Source organism: Mesoplodon mirus (assembly GCF_964341445.2).
Source record: "Mesoplodon mirus genome assembly, chromosome: 4".
In the NCBI taxonomy this organism is placed as follows: Eukaryota; Metazoa; Chordata; class Mammalia; order Artiodactyla; family Ziphiidae; genus Mesoplodon; species Mesoplodon mirus.
Genome location: NC_138979.1, coordinates 101869445 through 101888836, shown reverse-complemented (window position 1 = coordinate 101888836; position 19392 = coordinate 101869445). Strand labels below are relative to the sequence as shown.

The 19392-nt window shown below is 50.1% G+C and overlaps 1 protein-coding gene across 6 annotated transcripts in view; it reads right to left on the bottom strand.

Annotated features, from left to right (window-relative positions):
• Positions 1–19392, bottom strand: part of FRMD5 (FERM domain containing 5) — a gene marked incomplete at both ends in the record, with an annotated part of 356038 nt that continues 336646 nt past the window's right edge. For 2 of the 6 annotated variants that reach the window (XM_082617372.1, XM_082617374.1), the window contains 7 exons: positions 722–1299; positions 7798–7904; positions 8799–8867; positions 9429–9503; positions 12158–12249; positions 12843–12906; positions 15947–16035. In XM_082617372.1, the coding sequence (XP_082473498.1) occupies positions 722–1299; positions 7798–7904; positions 8799–8867; positions 9429–9503; positions 12158–12249; positions 12843–12906; positions 15947–16035 (1074 nt within the window). Of the gene's footprint in view, positions 76–721; positions 1300–7797; positions 7905–8798; positions 8868–9428; positions 9504–12157; positions 12250–12842; positions 12907–13497; positions 13585–15946; positions 16036–19392 lie in introns of those variants that run through there. The other 4 variants (XM_082617375.1, XM_082617373.1, XM_082617376.1 and 1 more) reach the window with 4 other exon arrangements.

Sequence of the window (19392 nt, the reverse complement as noted above, 5' to 3'; positions counted from 1 at the left end):
CTAGTCTAAGGGGACAGACTTACCCCACCCCTGCTGCTGCTGCTGTAGTGGTGGTGGTCCCTTCAGATGCCCACTCTGCATCTTTCAGATTTGAAAGAAATAAAAGGAAAAGAAAATCCAACTCAGACCGTCATAAGAAGCAACTTTCCATTTAATCATTCTACACGGATGTGTACTTTTTTTTAAAAGCTCTGTCTGGGAAGAAAACCTAGACAGTCCCCATTGTCCAGACCCCTGGCCTGCCCCGCTGAGGCTGCAGTGATGAGTCTACTGGAACTGAGTAGGAAAGCTCCTGCAGAATACAGAAGACAACAGCTCTCTAGTAGTCTCCAACTAGTGTCCCGTCTACTAGGTGACACTACTGCGAGAATCAGTAATAAAATAAATTATTTTTGATATTTTCAAAATAATACACATCTATGAAAAATCAAAATTCAAAACCAAAAATTTTATCCTGCAAATTGGGAGGATGAGAAACAGAGTTGCCGAGCCTTTCTTGAAAGAACCTCTGAAGGAAATGAGTTTTCCCAGTTAGTTTAGACAAGGCATGAGCCTATCCCTTTCTTCTTCTGGGAAACGACCCTCCTAGGCTGTGGACTTTGAGTCATGAGAGGAGGACTTGGTACATGTGCCGATGGTTCCGCGATGGGTCCCATTGCTGGGAATGGGTAGCCGGGCTCCTTGGTCCACCTGGCTAGTTATTGGGAGGATTCATGCCTTCTCAGGTGTCAGTGAGCAGGCTCACCACTGAGCGGATTTTGCAGGCAAACCATCGCCTGAGGGGACAAAAGTATTGATAGTGGAATTGTTCAAACTCGGGGGTCTGGCGGATATCGCGGAAAAAGGCAATGTCAAGGTCGGACTCAGTAAGGATGATCAGGAGGAGGAGCAAAACAAAGAGGAGTCCCATGGTCACAAGGAGCAAACGGAGGACACTTAAAACAAACTTATTCACCTGTTCCTCCTCTGGCCTGCCGTGCCCCTGACACAGGGCCCTCAGCTCTCCCCCAAGGGCCTCCATCTCTGCAGCAGTTGGGGTGCTGGCCTCAGACTCCTTCTCCTCCTCAATGCTGCAGGTGGCCCCATTGATCTGCCGGGAAAGCAGCATCAGCTCCAGGCTGTGCTCGGCCACAGGGGTGGGCAGCACGCTGTCTGCAGGGCTGTAGGCCTCATCCGCTATCACGGCGACTCGCTCATTGCTGTCTGCCCGGCTGCTTCTCACGTGAGGCAGGAAAGTGTCCCCGTGGGAGGAGGAACGTACCGGGGTGGAGTGGGCACTGTCCCGTAGGGACTCGAGGCCTGGAAAGGCAAAAGGAAAATGAGCAGGCCTTCTGTGTGCCGGCACCCACTTCGCTGTCAGGCAGAGGCAGCACCTACCTTGCTTTATCTGGTCACTAAAATCTTAGGAGAAGCCCCTTTGCACGCCCCACGTGACCAGCAGCAATGGCCACTGCACTCTGTTTTGATGTATCAAGAATAGGACAAGAGAAGCAGCAGGAACTAGAGTGGCATTGGTTGAAAGTTTCTTTCTTTTTGCTTATAGTTTTGGTCATATTGGTTAAAGATTCTGCCTTTCCTGCCTTTGGTGTCCTGGGCCTGCCTTTAGCCCAATTTGAAAGAGAATCGCAGACTATCCCTGACCCAACCAGAGCTGGGGTCATGGTTCAGGGAGCCGAGGGCCTTGAGAGGCAGGAATGTGGAGGAGACTGTGTTTTGCCCAGCTGGGCCTCATCAAATACAGATTCTGGAGCTGAGTGTCCTCCTAACAACCCGGCACACAGCTCCTTGAGTTCATGAGCTCATCTTTTGGATTTCTGCAGTTGCTATCAGTCTCCTTAGCCTCCCAGTTCTAGCTGTCCTGACTTTGTGGGAGGTAAAAACCTGATCTGCTCTTCCTAAGTGCTCTCCCTCTCTTTTCACCTTAGACTGAGGCGGGTCCAGAACAGGCTAACAGCTCCCCTTGCTTTAGCTACTCCAGAGTACAGAGTGGTCTCTGAGACTATCTTGTTGCATCAGTGGGAAATTCTCTTACATTAGTTAGGAGAAAGGGTCTTCTGCCCCTAAAACTACTCATTATCTCTTTACTTTCTTAGATGGAACGTTTCTTTCTTTCCAGGGCTCAAAGCTCTAGTAGGGAAGAACAGGAGCTGGTTACCCCCCTCAACCAAACAGCAGCCACCCAGGCCAGAGGATGTCAGAGCTCAGAGTCACCAAGTGTGGCCCATGTCATAGTGCTCCCAAGGAAATGGCTTCTTGTTTCAAGTTCAGTGTCTGTATTTTCTACTCCTGGCCATATTGGTGGTTCCAGAGTGGCTCTCCCTGCTTTTGTGGTTCACATCCAGAGAAGCTCGTCCCCTTCTGTTGCTCTGAAATCGACCCTGACTGCCCCAGACAGCTGGACACCCAGCTAGTAAAGGTAAGACCTAACCAGAGCCGATTACAGAGTTTTCTGGTTCTGGGCTGGCTTCAGAAGCCCCAAGGTCTCTTTTAAAAGGTGGCAGTAACATTTCAGAAACAGTGTATCTCGTCTTCCTTGGCTTCCTTGGTAGGTAGCCAGTTGCAGCCAGGCCTCCTGCCTGCCCAGCCTGCTGTAGCCCGTCTCGGCATACACACAGTAAAAGATTCTCCATAGGAATGAACCCTGGGTTACGAACGAGTGGCTGGCATGGGCAGGGGAGATGGCAGCCCCCTGCTATCCGCCTCTGCTCCCCACCACCTCACCATTAGTATACTAGCCGCAGCTCTCGGCTCCTGCTTTCAGAAGCTGCACGGTCTTGGCTGTATTTCCTTTGTCCCTATGCTATAAAATACTTAAATTTGTATAATGTTTTAAACTTTTTAAAGCACCTCCATTTTATCTTTAAACAACTTCATGAAGTGGTGAGGGCAAGAGGTTACAGTCACGTGGTTGGTTGTTACTGGCAAAGACAAGGGTAGAATCCAAGCCTCTTTCTATTCCGTGGTGCTAATGATCATGCAGTTGGATTCCGGGGAGTGGAACAACAGGCCAGGATGAATTAAGTCAACAGCCTGCACCTGCCTTAGACTTAGGTCCCAATTGCCCAAGAAACTGTTGTGAAATAGGTGAAATTAAGAGACTGTCCCTTGTTCCAGAGCCTTTGATGTTCCTCCGCTCTCTGCTTTCCCCAGTGTTCCTCCCTTCTTCCCCCATTTGCACGTGTGTAGCATGAGAAACAGTACCTGGGAGTGTGAAATGGGTTTCTGATAAAACAAACCTTTCCAGGCTCTGACCTTACATGTTGCTGGCTCAGCTCCTTTCCCAAGTACTCTTCTGGCTCCCTGTTCTCTGGAACCTCAGCCCCGTTGCACAGGGCACCTCACACCCTTTCAAGGGCTGTTCCCTCACAAGGACAGCTCTGACTGCCAGATCTTCCAATGTATGACCAGCATAGCTGCCGGAAGCCACTTAGTGCAATCATAGCCTGGCCTACAATTCAGCCCTAAGCTTGCTGGGGAAGGTGAGAGGCAAAGGCTGTGACATCAGAAAGAGCAAATCTGAGGGACACCAGAAGCCACATTAGAGTGAGTTGTTGGTGCTCTCAGTAAACAAGATAATGGCTACATATGTATTTCTAAGTAGAGAGCCTGACAAACAAAATTACTCAGTGAATGTTTGTTAGTCTTCTGTTCCCTCAACAGACCTCACCTGTAAAGTTAAGGTTATTCCTATGCTAGGTTAGTCCTGTACAGAATTTCAGGTTTCACTAGAAACCACCACTCGCCTCAAACGTGTTATTCTGGGATGGATGGGGTGGGTGCCGTGGGTGGGATCTGGGTGAGGGGCACAGCAAAACAGAGGGTGTCTTTTTACCTTGGAGGTGCTCCAGCTGATCTCCTTGCCCAGAGGTGGCTCCCAGTGGGCCAGGGGGCACAGTGGTCAGGAGCCTACCCTGGAGCCGGGGCCCCATCCTCAGGATGCGCACACTCAGGGGCCGAAGGCAGTGATTAGTCAACCGGAGCTGAACTCGGACTCTGGTGTGAATCTTAATCAGGCTCTTCCCCATGGTGGCCCAGGAAGGCAGGTACTTCTTCAGTGGAAACCAGCTGATCTCTTCATGGGAACCAGCCAGGCAGGGAAGGTACAGAGGGAAAGGATGGGAAACCAACTGCTCTCACGCCACGGCAGCCCTGTCGAGTGCCTCCCATGCTGGAGAGAAAAGGTTGGCTCTGAGAGTCTCAGAGCAGACTGAGCTGCAGGGAAAGAGCAGCTCTGAGAGGCCAGTGTTATCAGGGGACTGGATTCAGTCAGAAGGACTTAGAGCTATAAAAGGTAATGCTTTCCCAGCCAGTAGCTGTTTCCCTGAGGCCCGTATAAGGGCCCCAGACCTCTCAGAGGGTGAGGAACAGAGAGGGCAGGGAATAATCCCAGAGAATAGGGGAAATCGGGACTGTCCTAGAAAATTCAGGATGTGAAGCTACAAAGAAAATGGCTTTGGGTTGGGTGGCTCTGAAGTGTGAGGCGGTGGCTCTGGGGCTGGAAATGGGCTGCGTCCCCTCCTCCACTGGGATCTACGCTATTTGTCTGGCTGCCCCATGGGGCACAATGGGTGAAAGGAACTGACATACCTGAGCGTCCTCTCTGGGTCAGGCCTGTGCTAATAACGTGTTATCTTGGCATCCCTGAGAGCAGAGGGCAGGGCCAACCAATGCAATCTTCTTTTTAAGGGTCTCAGCTCATTGAGATTACATGGTTTCATTCAAGCTGTAACGTTACGTTAATGTTTTTGCAATTTTCCCCACTGTTTTTGGAGATAGCAAACAAAGCTTTCCCCTGGAAAAGGCAAATGGTTTCTGTGATATTAATTTATGTGCCGTATGGACTACAGGAAAGACAATCCCTGATGAAGCGTGAACCAATTTCAAATGTCCACAACTTCCTGGGAGTTTTGATGGTTTGTGTCCTTCCTCTGAGGTCCCCATCGCGTCCCTCCCACCCTTCCCTGCCTGGTTGGGGTGAACAGTGAGGGTCAGCCGTGTTAGGTGCTTTAAAGGCAAAACCCCCTCTTGAGAGATGATGCAGCTGAAGTCTCACCATCACAATGGATTAATGAAATAATCCATTCTTTATTTCCGCAGACTTGATGATCCCTGCACTGATAGAGCCACTCAGCTGCTAAACTCTTGTATTTTTTTTCACATCCAACCGGATGTCCATCTGCCTCTCCTCACCCTGAATTACATTCTGCCTGTGAGTTTCATTCCTGCCAGGGCAGTTCTGAGCTGCTACCCGTGCCCTTCTGAGTCTAATGGCCCCCGAGGGCCATGACCAGGGATGAAGACTGTGCTTGTCTATAGGCACCACTGGGCACGGGGTGTAAGGAGCACGTTGGCTTGGGGAGTAGCACGTGGAGGCCTGCTGTGTTATAATCTGCCAGGTGTGAAGTTCTGAGCCTAAGCTTTTGAGGCCGTGCCCTGGCCCTGGGGTGTGGGGGGGGTCTCTGCTCTAATAGCTTTCTGCACCCTCTCCTGGCATTTTGTAAGCATGGGTGACAGTTTTGGATGTTGAGGAGCCTACTGCTGCTACAATGGGAGAAGACAGGTTCTGGGAGGAGGCTGAAGGCACAGCCAGAGCTGGTTGGGAACTGAGGCAGCCTCACAGCTCGTCTTGGGGGAGCTTGAGGATGGTTCTCCCCACCTCTGAGTTGTTCTGCTAACCCTGCTTGGCAGCTACTCCAAATGAGTTATATCCCCACATGGATGGCCTCAGTCTTCCCTCTTCTGGGAATGCTGGTTTTACTGGACATTCTTCCATATGCTGGGGAGCAGTAGTGCCTGAGGCTGCTCTTCTATGCGATACCTGCATTAGGGCCAGCTTCCCCCAGGGGGTGGCCTTTTCTCTGGGAGGACAGCTGTCCCGACTTTCTGCAAGAGCCTTGGGATGAACCTGGTGGCTTCAGCCTCAGGACAGATGGGAACAAGGGCCACAGAGAGGGGAGAAAGTTATGTTTCCTCAAAAGAGGAGAAGACAGTCCACTTTCCTGAGATGCACACCCCAAAATAAGAGAGCTGGACTCACTTCTCCTGCTCAGCCTAAGATAGGAGGGAAAACCAGGGGGCTGTGTCTGATGATGGCCAGACCTCAATAATTCCATACCTTGCATAGCGATTATACTTGGGAGTTTCCAAGGCACCCTCCCTCACCCCCCCACCCCTTTCTACAGTGGGGGCAACAGGCTCAGAGAGGTTAAGCAACCTGCCCAGAAAAATGTGTGGCAGAGTTCCTATTTTGACCTCATCCTTGACTTCCTGACCACGGCTCTTTGCATTGTGCTTGCTGCCTGCCCAGTAAATGCTTTCATCTCTTTAAAGTACTTGCACGTAGATCAGCTTCCTCGAAACCCATGGGGTTTTACAAATGGAGCAACTAAGGTACTCACATAAATAAGGCCTTTGATGGTGGTTGTCCAGCCAGGGTTCTCAACCCCTAGACTGTTTGTAGTTTTACAACATACTCAGGTGATGCAGAGTCAGTGACACATTGTAAAATCCTAAACACAAACCAGAGATCCTCCCGGAGGAGCAGCAGAGCAATGTCCTTCCTAACCTAAGCGATTCTTCATTTTCATTAACAAGCAGCATTCCCACAGAAGGGGCAGAGGGCCTTCCCTCCCCAGCTTCCAGGAAAGGGACAGGTTTGAAGCAGTCCTACTGCTGTGTACTGCTGCTTGAGATCTTCTGAGGTCCTACAAAACACTGTCTTCAGGGGACTTCCCTGGTGGCGCAGTGGTTAAGAATCCGCCTGCCAATGCAGGGGACATGGGTTCGATCCCTGGTCAGGGAAGTAAGATCCCACGTGCCGCGGAGCAGCTAAGCCCATGCATCACAACTACTGAGCCCACGCGCCTAGAGCCCATGCTCCACAAGAGAAGCCACCGCAATGAGAAGCCCGCGCACCACAACGAAGAGTAGCCCCCGCTCGCCGCAACTAGAGAAAGCCTGCGCGTAGCAACAAAGACCCAACGCTGCCAAAAATAAATAAATAAATAATTTTAAAAAACCCAACAAAACAAACAAAATGTTGTCGTTAGGAAGGAAGGCACTCAACTCTATACCTGTATCAAGCCTGTGGGGCAAGCTGGGTCAGTGACTCCAGCTGGAGGGCAATCTTCCCAGAGTCTCCTAACAGTATAAACTGCCCAGAGACTGGAGAGGTATCAACCCCAGCTACTGGGTCATCTCGTTCAGTGAAAATACACAGACTTTGTCTCTCTTCCCACCTCCACCTCCTCCAGAGCGAGGGAACGGTAGAGAGAGAAGGGGCATATTGGATTTCCTGAGACAATGTTAAAGAATTCAGATAGCAAGAGGACAGATTTCTACAACTGAAGTAGAAGGTGGTGGCAGCTACTGGAATGCTTCAGAACCAAGAGTTTTCATTTCTTGGTTACCTGCCTCAGCCACCCTGATCCTTTAAGCTGTGGAAACTGGTTATCAGATCTGGAACACAAGTGAAAGAAAGCCTCTGATGGAAATCAATTTCAGAACTGCATGGAACCTGGTAGCTTCCACGTACAAAGTTCTCTCCCAAAGGTTTAGTCTAATACTCTCAGATCTACAAACCCCTCCTGGACCACAGCCCGTCAGGGCTGGATGGGATTACCCTTCACCTGACACCCAGCTGGTGATCCCATTGACGGGATGACACATTCTCCCGACCTTTGGAGAAACTTGCTGCTGTCTCTAGTGCAAATTCACTTCTTTTCAAGGTCCCTGTGAGGAACTGGTCCGGGTGACAACTTGGAGGAACCCCAGGTCATCTCCAGAGCTCATGCTCACCTTCCATGATGGAGATGTGAACAGCTCTTCTCCGGGTCCTGGGGACACTGCTCAGCCGTGGGCCATGGGTTATGGAGGGACAGCTGCGGCTAGGGACCATCCCTGCTCTGAGGTTAAAGAAAAAAAGAATTCTGTTGACTTAGTGCACTGACAAATGTGGTCAGGACTCAGAGTTGAGGACTGGTTACTAGAATTGCCTGGCTGTGTTAAGTTTTGTTTTGTTTTTAAAAATCTTTAATACCTGCTTTCTGCCTTTAGTCCCTGGATCCCAGTCAGAGACACTACTTCAAACTTGTCAACCTCCTTATATCCCAGACCCACCCGAACCTTTCTTTAGTGTGGCAATGGTGCCACTGGTCCCTGGGCAGGATTGTCAGAGAGTACAGCCCAGGATATGCGGTGCTCCCAAACATGTGCCTAAGACTGATATGCAGCCTCCTCTGACTTCCCACAGAGGCTGCTGGTGGCAGGGGGCTCCGTGTGAAGGCAGGTAGTAATGCTCCCATATTCCCAGAGGTCAGTCTGGTTGGCAACCCCCAGACCTTTTGGCCAATCATATTCTCCCTCAGTCTTACCAGGTTTTAGGAGATGGCCTCCTGGACATACATGATTTACAGTTATACATAAAGCATGGATCCTGAAACTATTTCAGACCTAGTGTGACTGGCTTCCTGTAATGGACTGTTTACAGAGCCAATGAAATCTTGCTGCTTGGGCATGTCCTCCAAGGTCTATGACCAATTTCAGGACTTGGGATGATGGTAGAGAATTACCCAGGAAGGTGGCTCCTGGGTCTGATGTACTGTCTGCATTAGCCCACCTTCCCTCATTCTCCAGGGTCACCCTGTTCCCATGCCTTTGGCTGAGATGGGTCTCTTTACCCTGCTGCCCTATTAGGAAGCCATCATGGCCAGAATCTTCACAGTACTCAGACTGCTGGCTCTTTTAAGATTCTGAGATCTGAGCTGGACCTCGTTTGGGGGTAAGCCCCTGGTGCTTACCTGTGTATTTCTGGTGGCTCCCGTTTGATCTTGGCACTGGACTCCATTACTTCCTTTGCAACTCGGCCACTATAAGTAGTATAAATAAAACAAGCAGCAAGACATGAGACGGTGTTCCAGGACTGAGCTCCTCTGAAGATCTCAGATACTTGGGCTGAATCGGGAAGTGGCCTCTTTGGCCTACCCCTTCTCAATGTTTAGGCCACTGAGTAGGGCTTGCTTGCTGGGGTAAAGAGCTCTAAGGCGTCCTGACAGCTCTCTATCTCTGCGGTCTTTGGGATCTTCCATCCTCATTTAGGAATGATTCCTCATTGTCCAGCGTGTTCCAAAAATATTGCAAAAAAAAAGAAATCTTTATATAGAAATGAAAGGAATCACTCTTACAGTTCTTATTTTGCTGCTTTTGTAAGGGCAGGAGAAGACACACATTTTAACCCCTACAGGCAAACAGCTTGCAGGGAAGGAAAGAAATAGCCAAAGGGTTAGGAGACAGGAGAATCGGATGGAAACCTCACACTTCTCTGGAGGTTCCCAGTGTCTTTGTTCTCAGGATAAGGACCACTGGGCCACCCTTCTCCAGAGAAGGGTCTCAAAATAGGTCCACAACGGTTACTTACTGTCACTATTTACCTGTATCGGAACCGGCTCCCTTTAAAGAATAAATTGCTGCTGGACACTGTGCGGACTTGGCTTGACTTCTCCAGCCTGCAGCAAGGCAAAGTCCAGTGTGAGAGATGGCCTGCAATGCCTTACAGCCTAAGGCTCTGCAGCAAGGCAAAGTCCAGTGTAAGAGATGGCCTGCAATGCCTTACAGCCTAAGGCTGTGTCCCTAGCTCCTTCCAAAGGCTACTTGAAGAAACCCTTCAGGAAAAGGCCCTTCACAGCCCTGCTTGTCTCTGACTCTCCTTTAGCACCTGAGGGCCGTGTTCACGGTCTCAGTGCTATGGACAGGCGTGCTGCAACCCACTTCCACATTAGGAGAGCGAGGGCTCCCCAAGAGTGCCTCATGGGTTCACCATGGGGACTGAGAGAATAAATGTTAGGGAAAGAGAATGCCACCTGCTGAATCTCAGCCAGGCCACTGGTTAGCAGTGTGACCCTGGGCAAATTTTTCCTCTCTTAGCCTCAGTCTTATCTATAAAATGGTGGAGCTGGGACTGCTTGACCTCAGGAGTCCCTTCCAGTCCTAGTATTTGAGAATTCGTGTCCATGTCTGGGTAACTGTGGGTGGAGAAGAGAGTAGTGCCCTTCCTATTCCATCTCCTTCTTGGAGAGAACCTAAAGTATATTGTCACATTAGAGACTCTGAGAAGTTGTGAAATGAAGAAACTAGCTGAACTTCAATAAAAGTTCCACCATTTGTTTGAACTTGGAACCATTTGCCCTCCCCCAGAAAGCCCATTAACACCACTTTCAAGGCTGTGAACAGCTGAGGTGGAGACTCTGGAAGCCACCCTTGAGTGACTGCTCTGATCCCTGTACCTCCTCTCACTTAGAAAGGGAAGCTTGGGCAGAGCTGCCCAGATTGAATCTCCTAAGACCTGACCCCATCCACAACACGCCCTGGGTGCCTGTAGTGCTAACCCAGCTGGGAACCGAACTGGTCTGAAGCCTTTGTCCTGAGCGGGCAGTGAATATTTAGGGAGTTGTCCCTATAATCCATGAACAGCAGGTGCTGGGGACACCATCCCCACCTGTCTCAGGGCTCCATGAGGCTCTGAGCCTACTTACTCTCCTGTCTGAGCACATTTTTTTTTTTTTTGGTTTAAAATATTTAATACGTGTTAGACACGTAAAGTTATTTTTATCTGAGCACGTTCTTGAGTCTGACCGGCTCCCTTCAAAGCACTAGGCCAAAAGCAGGGCAGGGATCTGCCCATGACAGACACTCTGAGTGAGGCCGAAGTGGCTCCTGCTAGCTACTTGGCATAAATGGGGGTCTGACCCAGGCTAGAGGCTTTTAACACCTAATTAGTAGTCATGGAGAACAGTGAAAAGTGGCCTTGGTTTCCAGTGTGGATGTTGGCAATCTGTTAAGGAAAGACTCAGAAACTGAGTTTGGTCACAGGTTCAGAAGCACAATTCTGTTCCCATGGCTCAGACGGAAAAACAAAGGAGGGCCTCCAGAAATGGTGCTGAAATGTTTTCTTGGCTTTCCTTGGACAGCCAGGGACTGAATAGGAGGGAAATGTGACCACATGGAAGTCTTCCGAGTGTCTTCTCCATGAAAAGAAAGAAGCCCACTCAGGTGAGAATTCAGGCTGCCCATTCAACTCACCCCTGATTCTGGTATCAAATGCACAGAATTTATTATACAACTCAGAAAGCCTGCCCAAGAAACAGCCTCTGGGGGCCAGCATCCCACAGCAGTCAGCAGGTAGCAGAGTCTGTTGAGTGGGGAGGAAGATGGTGCCCTCCCAGCCCAGAGCAATTCTGCTCTGGATCCTTCAGGTAACTGGAGGGAGAACTATGGCCTGTCAGGGGAGGAATATACCACACGTTCTGTCTTACGTTGTTCTGATTAAGATGCAGCTTATTAAAGCATAAGTCATGGCATTCTATTTTAAAAACAAGACCAAGGGTTTTAGCAAAATACACTTTATCTGGCATCACCCCAGTTTCTCGATGGGCTATTTCTTTGCTCCCTAATGCTTTTATAACAACTTTTTAAATCTTTTCTTTAAAAAAGAAAACTGGGCACAAAAGCCTCAATATACTTCACAAAATCATTTGGTAAGCTAAGCTCTCTCCTTTGCCCCAAAGCTGCTATCTCAGTAACAGTCAAGTCCTTGCTTCCTCCAGCTACCCCACCCCCAGCTCCTGAGCACTTGGCCTGTCACTGGCAACACCTCTGTCAGTGACACACCAGGAAGGGCTGGTATCAACCACAGCTCAGCACCAGGCCACCCACTGGGGAGCGGGCCCCAGAGTCTCTCCAAGGCTTAGGGAGCTGCTCTGGGCTGCGCCTGTTCCTTCATGGAGCTCTTGTATTCTGGGCTCTGAATGGCTCCAAGGGGCCAGCTTTATTCAAGTCAGGCACCTATGGGCTTTCTCTGGCCCAAGCCTTACCCTGAAAAGACCCAGAACTGCTTTGCCACTGGGGGCTGTCCAACGACATCGCAAGGTAGACGCCTTGGGCAACTCCGCTGACACACATTCCCAGACATCAGCTCTGACCCTCCAGGTGGTACAGACAGCCACCCGGAAAGGGGTCTGAGTTTTATAAGGAAGCCCAGCCTTGTCATCTCATGTCTCCTTTGTCAGAGTTTCTCAAACTTTCCTGCCCATTGTTCCTCTAAAAGTAGCTTCTATGGCTTTGGCCCTGATAAAGGCAGTTCCCATCCCAAGTGTCCACTCACTTGTAGAAGGCTTGGTTCTCTATCCCACATTTCCAGAGGTGCTTGCAGGCTTCTGGAGTTGGAGCAAAATATGTGAGAATAATTTTCTTTTCCTACAAAAAATCCCACATAGAAACAGCTGAGTGTGGATGGTGAAGCAAGTGGTGAAGAGGGCCAGGACACTGAGCCCTGAGCTGTCTGAAGGCTCCCCAGTGCTCTCAGGGAGAGGCTTCAGATGGGGAAGGGGCTGCCTGGCGGGAAGAGAAGCCTGCAGTACCCACAGGACAGAGCTGAGTTCAGTGCAGAAGGGCACACCTGGCAGGTCCAATCAGAGTAAGTCTCTGCTGGCACCGCTTGAACCAAGTGAGCCCTCCCCAGAGAAAGTGGCACTCTCATCTGGAATTTTTTTTTGTATTTATTATCTTCCTGGAATTTTCATATGGAAGCAAAAGAATCTTACTCTGTACTTCCTGGAGGTATGGAACCTCTGAGGGTCACCAGCATCCCTGAGGAAGTCCCTGTGCTCCAGGACCTACAGCCACCTCTCGTCATCTCATGTCTCCTCACCTCCAGCCTTGACCTTGGTCCCGGCTTGGCATGCAGGGGGCTTAGCTCTGCCTGGATGGACCACTTTGGTTCAGCCCTGGCCATCAGGAGCCACCCCAGTGCCCCAGCCCTCCCTGAAGAGGAGGAAGCCAGCACTCACCTCTTTCTGACTTACGTACAAATAAAAAGTCTTTCCTTCAAATTTCAGCTTGGTCACCTCATTCCTAGAAGCACAAAGAGAGCACCCGTCATCTCACTGTGGGCTACTTGCTCACAGCTAAGTCTTGTAGATGCACAGCCCACCCTGACTGGAAGGGGCTCCAGGCACAGACACAGTTTTAGCCAAAATTAGAACTGAAACAAGACAGCAGCGCAGGGGCCTTAGAGAACAGTTGTTGAAACAGTTCAATCCACAGTTTTCTGGTCAATCACACTATAATAATAGGGTGATAGGAGGATTTCGGGCTCATCAACAGTGGCTGTAAAAGGGAAACGTTTGCATGGGAAGTGAGTTTAGGTAGAGTGGTCCTGGGCCATTTCGGGATTTGGTTCATAACACAGGTGCATTATCTGGATGGGACTGTCAAATGTAAGATGCCACAGGTAGCTGATGAGGCCAAAGTTCAAGATAACAGCAAATAATGAAAAACAATGCGACCAGGTTCTGAGGGAGTTGAGTCTTTCAGGTGACTGTGCCACTGGATGGAAAATGCAGTTTAATGCAGACAAATGTCAAACGATCTCAGGGAGTGGGGCAGGGCAACATACCAAAGAGAGAGAACAGATTACATGGAACAGTCATGCAGCGTACTGACCAGGAAAGGGGCTTAGGGGTTTTTGTAGAAAAATCCTTGAAGCCACCAGCCCAGTGAATGGCTGCAGTAAAAGAGGCAAACAGGATACTGGGGTACATCCACCCGCAGGACAGACACAAATCAGAAGAAGGGACATGGTTACTGCACATGGCACGACTTAGACCTCACCTCCACATACTGCTCTCAGCCTTGGTTACATTTACAAAATGGAAAAATGACTAGGGTCTTAGGTGGATGTCCCTGAGAGCCAGAGAACTAGGCCTCAGCATTGGTCACTCCTCACTTCCCTTCCATTGGCCTGACACAGCTACCCTCTGGAGCCTGAAGGCCCTCCTACCTCACTGGGGGCAGAGTCTTTATTTTTCTACCCAACTGGGACCCCGCAAGGAGGTCTAACCATGCATATCTGCCTCCACTTGGCTTCTTCCTCTTTGCGATTTCTAGGGAGATTTCCTCAATATCCTAGAAAGTAGCAGAAAGGTAGTGAGAACAATGTACCCAATTTACTACTGGACAAAACTCAGGGGACAGAGGAAGGTCACCTGTTCCCTGGAAATCATGGCTGGGTCAGGATGAGAGCTCACAACTTCTGACCACCAGTTCTGAGCTAGTACAAGCCACATGGGATTCCTTCCCTGTTAGATTCCCTCCCAATCAATCAATCTCTCATACACATACAGAATACAATAAATATCAATTGATTGATAAATAAACAAGCACACAGATCATCCTAGGCTTCAATAAGCAAGATAGGAAAGTAGGAAATTTTCTGTTGGAAGTGTGATTAAATTTACATCTATTACTTTAAAGTTGAGGCATATGAAGAGACATCCTGAAGAAATGGGCTGTGAGAGAAGCTATAGAAGGAAAAAGGGTCTGGGACAACCCAGTGAGCAGCAGGGCTTCTGGAGGGTAAGGATACTTTAGGGACTACAGGCCCGGGTGTGTCCTACCTGTTTCTAGCTAAAATGCCCCCTACCAGCCACCTCATGAGACAGCTACCCTGGTTGGAGTGTGGCCAGGATCCGGGCCTTCTAAGGAACATCAGACGACCCAGAGGTCTCCAAATAGCAAGTGCTCCTCACTGGGAGAGCGGTGGCCTGACCCTGTTCATTGTCTTTTTCTGAAAAGTATCTTGTTGGATAGAAGACCGCAAACCCTCACCATCTTCACCCAAGAAGTGCAGTGAGTGGGCCAGCTTGAGAAGGGGTAGCAAATGGGTGTGTTAGGGAGCACACCAGTTAGCCCAGTGCAGCAGGCCACCCTGGGAAGGGGTTTTCTGGGGGAATGGGGCCTGGCCAGGCATGTCTGGGGAGCAGTTTCACAAGCACTGTGGTTGATCATGTCGCCAAACTTCACAAGAGCCACAAGGGTTGGAAAGGGGGTGTCTGTTCACAAGCTAACAGGGGAGCTGAAGAGGATGTCACAGGAGAGCTGGCCTGCAGCATCCCCAGCAGAAAGCTCACCAGGGAGCAGCTCTGTCATCAGGTTCCCTGCTAGCTCTTCTTGAGAAGGCGGAGGAGACAAGACAGGAGCAGGCTTCCCTAGATGAGCTCTGCTGGGCCAAGGAAAGACGCCTGTCCAAGCCCCTGAGAGGAGCTGGCCAGCTTAGACTTGGCAGTCTAAGGCCCAGGAAGGTTCAGAGATCACAGGGGCTTAGTAAAACATGGAACGTGGGGCTGCAAGATGTTTGCATGGGCCAGAAAAAGGGTCTCTAGGAGAGCCAAACCTCCATCAACAAACCAGAGTCTGCAGCATCAGCTCACAGAGCCACGCAGCAGAACAGACCCCAACCGATGGGCGGAGAGGAAGCAGTTCCGAGCAGCTGTGGCTGCAGCAGTGGCTCTTGCCTGCTAGAACTGGGAGTGGAAGAGGCAGGGGAGGGAAGAAAGAGTGGGGATGTGACTCTTGGAGGCTGAGGACACCTAAGCCCTGAAGAGGGACAGGAGACAGAGCAGCATCTGTGCTCCTGCAGGCAGTGCCCACCGTGGGGTTTGGTCCGAGGAGGGTGTTTTGCCAGAGCAACAGGGTAACTTATATCTGCCCCAGGGGTCATTGCAAGCCGTCCTTCGTTAGGAGAGTGGGTAAGGAGTAAACATCCCTGCAGATGCTATGGTCCTCAGCGGGGGACAGTCCCAAGGACTCAGTTCTCATGGGAACTTTGCTTCCCTAACATTGGCTCCAGCTCTAGACGTCTCATCCTACCCAGAAACCAACTTTCCATACCCTTTCTCTCTCTGGAGAGGCTGTTGGCTCTCAGGAACACCCCTGTGGAAGCATAGGATCCCTAGAAGAGACCACTACCTTCACCAGTTACCATTATGGATGCAAGGCTTTGGAGAGGGCTCAGAACCAGAACTCGCCCAATCACAGACATAGGACATGGGAACCACAGCCCTCCCCAGTTGGTGAGGTATAAAAAGCCTGTTTTGGAAATAAAGATACTCACCATTTAATGAAGTGGACCCTCTTGTTTCCTTGCAGAACAACAAACCCAAAAGGAGTGAAGGCCAGAAATGCAGCATTTCCTGACACGTCCTGTAACACATAAAGATTTCTCATCAGGGTGATGCAGGCATAGAGGTAAAAGGGTGAGAAACACAGTTGTTCACTGGGGATACAGGGTTAATACTTGGCCGTTGGTCACAGAGGGAAGAGCCTGGCATTTGGAAGTAATAGCCAAGTTACTTACCTTTTCTGAGCCTCGGTGGTCTTAACTGTAAGTTGCAGATTATAATACCAATCTTAGAAAGCTGTTGTGAATATCCAAAGAGAACCGCAAACCCTGGTGGGATTGTAAAATGGTGCAGTCACTTTGGAAAGCAGTTTGGAAGTTCTTCAAATTGTTAAACGTAGAGTTACCATATGACCCAGCAATTCCACTCCTAGGTATGTACCCAAGAGAATTGAAAACTATGTTCACACAGAAACTTGTGCATGAATGTTCATAGCAGGATTATTCATACTGGCTGCAAAGTGGAAATAATCCAAATGTCCATCAGCTGATAAGTGAATAAACAAAATGTGGTACATCCACACAATGGAATATTATTCAGCAGTAAAAAGGAATGAAGTACTGATACCTGTAACAACACAAATGAACCTTGAAAACATTATGCTAAGTGAAAGAAGCCAGTTACAAAAGATCACATGTTGTATGCTTGCATTTATATGAAATATCCAGAGCAGGCAAATCCACAGAGACAAAAAGTATACTACTGGTTGCCAAGGGCTGTGGGGAAGAGGAGATAGGGAGTGACAGCTAATAGGTACAGGGTTTCTTTTTGAAGGTGATGAAGATGTTCTAAAATTAGTGGTGATTGTTTCACAAGTTTCACGATTCTGTTAATGGACTAAAAACCATTGAATTGCACACTTTGAAAAGGATGGATTTTTTTGATGTGTGAATTATATTTCGAGAAAGCTGTTCTGTGTGAGAGAGAGAATAGCTGTTATCATTATCATGAGGGCCTGACACCCTGGGCTCCCTCAGGAAAGTTTAGCTGAAGAAAATATAAGAAGCAACTGGCCAAGTGGAACAGCTATCGCCAGCCCTGTGGTGCCTGAACCAACAAAGAGGCCTCCTGGTCACCTGTCACTATCAGTTGGTAAACACAAGGCTTGAGGTTCTACTGGGCAAAGAGGGGAGAAGGTGCAAAAGCCGTAGGTCCTGGTTCCACCACGTGGGAAATGAGCTCCAGGAGGCCCAGGTCTTTTCTAGGCTGGGACGGGGCACAGAAAGCTGGGTGACGATTACATTCTCTCACCTGATAGCGGCCACAGGTGAGAATCTGCTCTGTTATGGTGTGTGTTCAGGTGGCCAGAAAATTATGCCAGGCTGCTGATCGCATGGGCATGCAGGCCAGTTGTCTGGGCCACAGCTTAGATAGTGCCATGGGGTCGAGGCCAGGCCCCTGGTGTGAGGGGTGCAAGTGCGGGCCGTGGCTGTCAGGCTCTCCTAGTCTCTCCCGCCTTCAGGCTTTGCCTCCCTGGCACAGATCTTCAGCCTAACCAGTCCTAAGAACAGTGGGGCCTCTGCAGTGCCTCATAAGCCTTGCCTCAAGGAAAAGTGCAGTTTTGCCTTAAAGCTATCTCTTAGAGTCAGGATTACAGGTATGAGCATCTGGGCCCAGGGAATAAACTGAATATATATTTTTCAGACATTTGAATTAATGCATAGTTGTTACTGTCCTTTCCTCAGGGTCTGTTGTGACCCCAACACTTGGCTGCAAGCACAGTGTCATTCAACCCACGGGCACAGCAAAATGCTGTTTAAAAATAACCTGAATGGAGATACTTTGAAGCCACGGGGCTGGGCTTCCCCCTGCCTGTCATCAGGGCTTGGTGGTGGGTGCTAACAGCTGAGTGCCAGCACTGCACACAAACACTGTCCCTGCCAGGGGGCACCGGCACTAACTGGGCAGGCTGGCCTGGGGGGGGGGCGGTGGGTGAGGGAGGGCTCTGTGCGCAGGGTTGGAGGGTGGGCACCGGGAGGCCTTCAGCTCACTGTACAGGCAGGACCCGAGGAAGGCCTACAACTGCGGGTTTAGACAGAGACTCGAGGGTGGAGGCCTTACCTTATTTGTACTCAGAGAACAGGCCTGCAGGAGACGTTTATCAGGAGAATGTGTGAGGCAGTGAGGTGGGCCAGAGGGACCAGTGTGGCTGCCGGGGGCTGGCGGGGGGAAGCCCACACGTGAGCAGAACGAGGGGAGGGCACAGTGGGGCAGAGGGAGGAAGGTGTCTTCTGCTGCTCGCTGAAGGCCAGGCCCAGGAGGAAGGATGGAAAGGAAGGGCAGGGCCTGCAGAGGCTTGTGGATGGACTGTGGATGGTAGAGGAGGGACGGGAAGCAGCGAAGTGGGCAGGAAAGGCCTCCTTCCAGGTCTCGCACTCCAGGCCCCTGTGGGCAACGGTAGAAGAGCACCTGCGCCAGAACCAGGGGCTCTGGGTCAGTCGGCCCAGGTCCTGGCCCTGCACTCACCGCCCGTGTGGCTTCAGCCAGGTCCCTTCGTTGCCCTGTGTTTCGGGCCCCTCGCTGTCAAGTCAGGGTTGATGATATCATCTGCCTCTTAGGCTGTGCTCAGTCAGCACCCAATACATGCTGATGGTTGTGTTGCTGTTAATAATATTATAGTTGCTACTGATTAGCTGAGTTTATTGAACTCAATACAGAATCTCTTTTAAAAAAGCCTAACATTTTACTATTTTTCCTGATGCTGATGGATTTAAATTTTGCTACTTAGGAAAAGAGGGTGTGGGAAGTTGAGGTAGAAAGGGAGAAGTTACTCATTGTTAGGGACCATGGAGAAGGGGGATGTGGGTGATACATTTGGGATCCGGGGGAAAAGTGAAGTGGGCAAGAGGGGAAGGACGTCTGTGAGAGTCATCGCGGTGACAGGCCTGTCTCTGGCCAGAGCAAAGGGAATGGCAGGTCCTCCCACGAACTGGGTGGTGCTGGCCATCTGCGCCGCCCGGACACCACAGGGCCGGCCTCCAAGTGAAGGCAGGTATTGGAGTTAGAGGGGAACAGTCTCTCCTGACCAGACTGGCTGATTTGGAACAGGGAACAAACTGGGAGTAAATCCCTATTAGACGCCAATAAGTATTACTTATTATTCCAATAAGTCATAATGGCACCTTGTGCAGTCCCAATCCATCCTCCCATTTGAAGAGAGCAATTACCCAAACTGCTTCCAATGCAATAGTTGCAGATGAAGCTGCAAGGCCCTGGCACGTGGGCATCCACAGTGTGGGCAGCTGGGATGTTTGCTACTCGTCTCTGACACGTGAGGCATGGGGCTGGAATTACAGCAAGAAATCTCCCATCTGGACCAGCATCAGGGAGTTCCCTGGTGGTCCAGTGGTTGGGATTCCATGCTTGCTTTCACTGCTGA